Source organism: Apaloderma vittatum, unplaced genomic scaffold (genome assembly GCF_000703405.1).
Source record: "Apaloderma vittatum isolate BGI_N311 unplaced genomic scaffold, ASM70340v1 scaffold14368, whole genome shotgun sequence".
Classification (NCBI taxonomy): Eukaryota; Metazoa; Chordata; class Aves; order Trogoniformes; family Trogonidae; genus Apaloderma; species Apaloderma vittatum.
Genome location: NW_009729169.1, coordinates 3,872 through 7,197, shown reverse-complemented (window position 1 = coordinate 7,197; position 3,326 = coordinate 3,872). Strand labels below are relative to the sequence as shown.

The following is a 3,326-nucleotide window of genomic DNA, read 5'->3' as shown; positions in this document are numbered from 1 at the left end:
GCTGAAGAGAGGACTCCTGGAGGTAACGCAAGTCAGGCGCCCTCTGTGACGTAGCTCCACAGCAATCAAAACCCATTTGTCTGTAATGAATTGGAAAGGGGGTTGGAAATAATAGTGTTAGATCCTCACTGGGAATAGGGCAATTTTGGAAAAGCATTTGTAAATTCAGCACGTGGCAGCCGGGTGTGGGGGTGGCCTGCCTCGCCGGGAAGTGAATTCAGCAGAAGACTCATCTGAGTTGTTGTCTTTAGGTCGGTCATCTAAGAACTAAACCTGCAGATAAGTATTTTAAGTAGCGATTAAATCAGAGTCTGTACTGCTGGCTGGGGCTGGACTGTGGCAATAACGTTTTTGTTTCCCGTGCCAGCATATCCTCTACTGCATTGTTGACAGCGAGTGCAAATCACGAGATGTGCTGCAGAGTTATTTTGACCTTCTGGGAGAACTGATGAAATTCAATATTGATGCGTTCAAGAGGTTCAACAAGTACATCAACACGGATGAGAAGGTAAATATTTGGAAAAGCCATCCCCCGTGGGTCAAATCACACGCTCATAGAACCAACCGTAGCACTAAGGAAATGGGATTCGTTTGCTGATTTTGGCCGATCGCTGAGCCTGGCGCACAATGAACACGAAGGAGGAGCGAGCTGCCAAAGCCTCTTGGCAAGTGTGTGTGCTCTCCGTACGCCTGTGTTTTCAGAGGTGCTCCTGGCTGCTCCGAGTCAGCACGTCCTGGGCTGTTGAGCAAACATGGCCCCACGTGATCAGGCAGGTCCTAAGGTCAGGGTTCAACGAAGGTAGAACATTTCCTGTAAAGTCGCCGGGGTTTGAATCAAGACGATGGTTGTGAACATTCAGACAACCTCCAAAAAATCTTCTACTGGAGCTTGGCAGCGGCAGTTTTTCACAGAGGTGTCTTAAAATACTCATGTGAGCTGCAAAAAGACCTGTGTTTGATGGTATTTGAACTTGCAAATGTTTTAAGTAGTCATGGCTGATGTAAGTAATTATAAAACTTAGTTGCTTGTGTAGATCAAGAGTGGGCAGCTCTGTGCAAAGTGGTTTCACATTCTCATGCACTTTGTGCACACATCATCAGCTGTTGGGTGGGTTTGGAATCGCCTCATAGTCTTGCTTATATTCGTGTAACATTTGTCTGGTTTCTGTTAGGGCTGCCAGACCTTGGAGAATAGCAGCAGAGGTGTATTTAAGAGAGGTGAATTTAATTTCAGATTGTTTCCTGGGTAATGAGCTCACACATTCTAGAGAGTCTGGCTTTATACTTTGTGTGTACTTCCCGTTTATCGATGTATAACCTCTTAAAATTCTCATTTTGTATGAACCCCTCGCTAGTGCCGTCAGCTTGTACAGAGTAATGGTAGGAAAACACAGAGCTGGAGGAGCTGCAGAGGCCAGCGGCTGCGCTCGTCTCCCTCTTTCAAAACAAATAGTATATGAAATCTTGGGCTTGTTGAGTGACACAGCTTCCAAAGAGATTTTAGCGGCGCCAGGACTTTGGCATTGTTCTGTTACTGGTTTTAGGGTCAGCCCCTGGTGCCGGTATTGGCTTGGGCTGGGTGCCTGCGAGTGTTTATCTCCCCTTATTTGTGTCAGAGATAACAAAAAGGTAATGACCCTGAGTGCTTTGGCATTCCAAACCTACTCCTGTTTCTGGAAGCACTTGTGCTCAGAATTGGAGGTGGTTTCTCCAATAACCTTTGAGAATCGTTCCCTTCTGATGTTGAACATCTGGGGAGTGCTTGCTGTTGCCTCACTCCCTAAACCCTGTTCGTAGTTTTATCTTTTCAGCTTTGCTGACGTGTTCCCCTTGTGCCAACAGAGCGATTGCTTTAGTACCCACGTTCTGACAAGGGCATGGAGTGTGATTCTGTCAGATCTCAGCTGTCAGTGTTCCTGCAGGATGATTTTTTTGTTTATTTTTTAACGCAACGCTAAGAAATATTTCTTTTTAGTTCCAGATATTTTTAAATCAGATCAACAGCTCATTGGTTGATTCAAACATGCTTATTCGCTGCATTACGCTGTCCCTGGACCGATTCGAGAATCAGTCTGATGCTAAAGGTAAAAAAAAAAAACAAACAGGGTTAGGGAGGGGGCTCTGGAAGTGATAATGGCAATTTTTAAGTGAGTTTTGAATACTGTGAACAGAGAGGTGCCACCCTGCAGATTCGCTGCTACAGTGAGCACCAGTGTTTACAGCCGTGTTGGTTGGACCATTGTGTCTGAACTTTTCAGCAGCTGATGATTGTCTTTTTCCTCTTGCTGCAGTTGCAGAAGTCCTGTCGGAGTGCCGCCTGCTGTCATACATGTCCCAGATGTCCATGCGAATGTCCTTCCTTTTCCGTCTCATTAATATTATCCATGTACAGACACTTACGCAGGTAAAGAGCTGACTAACTTGGCAGTTTTTTGGTGTGGTGGTGAACTGGGCTGGGAGCAGGGAGGAACCTGACTTCTCCTGAGGAGACCCATGTCCCTTCTTTCGTGATGCACACAGGAAAACCTCCTCTGCATGTTTCTAAGGACATTTGTACAACCGATATCTCAATTATTTGTGTCATCGTTTGACCCGCTGTGCCATTTGTACTTTCAGGAAAACGTCAGTTGTTTGAACACAAGTTTAGTTATCCTGATGCTGGCTCGAAGGAAAGAGAAGCTCCCTTTTTATCTGCGCACCTTGCAACAGATGGAGTATACAGAAAAATATCCAGGCTTCATCCTGAACAACTTCCACAGCCTCCTGCGATTCTGGCAACAGCATTACCTCAACAAGGACAAAGACAGCACCTGCTTAGAAAATGTATGTGAACCTCTTAACGTAGCAAGAATGAATCGTAGCGATACCTGTTTGCTGGTCTCCTCTCAGAAATGGGAAGTGAGGTGGGGAAGGAAAAGAAGGGAGCAAGTTCTGCCCCTCAGTGTAATTTTCCGTAGTGCTTTTCACACCATCTTATCTCACCGGGTCCGTTCTGTGAGCAGTCAAACTGCTACAACGCAGGTCGCTGGGTTTTATTGCAGACGAGGTGTTTGGTCGCGGCTTTGGCGCACAGAAGTGGGACTCGCCAGCGCTGCCGAGACGGCCAGCCCTGCGCAGGGCTGCGGAGATGGGGCTGAATCCAGCTCCCGTGCTAGGCAGCACCTTAACCACGCTGGCTCCTCGCTTTCCAGCCTTGAAAACAGTGCAAAAAAAGTACCAGTGTAGCGGCTGGAACCCAAAGCAGCTGCCCTGTGGGAAGCAGCCTGCAGCTTTCCGCTCCAGAGCCGCTCTGTCCCTGGAGGGTTTTCAGGAGAGGCTGGCTGTCG

The 3,326-nt window shown here is 47.2% G+C and overlaps 1 protein-coding gene across 1 annotated transcript in view; it reads left to right on the top strand.

The window, feature by feature from the left end:
• TRPC4AP (transient receptor potential cation channel, subfamily C, member 4 associated protein) overlaps positions 1 to 3,326 on the top strand; it is a gene marked incomplete at its 5' end in the record, with an annotated part of 24,087 nt that overhangs the window by 19,929 nt on the left and 832 nt on the right. Inside the window, 5 exon segments of the mRNA XM_009874355.1 lie at positions 1 to 22; positions 368 to 508; positions 1,976 to 2,084; positions 2,292 to 2,404; positions 2,617 to 2,823. The exon segment at positions 1 to 22 is cut by the window's left edge and continues 8 nt beyond it. Coding sequence (XP_009872657.1) covers positions 1 to 22; positions 368 to 508; positions 1,976 to 2,084; positions 2,292 to 2,404; positions 2,617 to 2,823 — 592 coding nt within the window.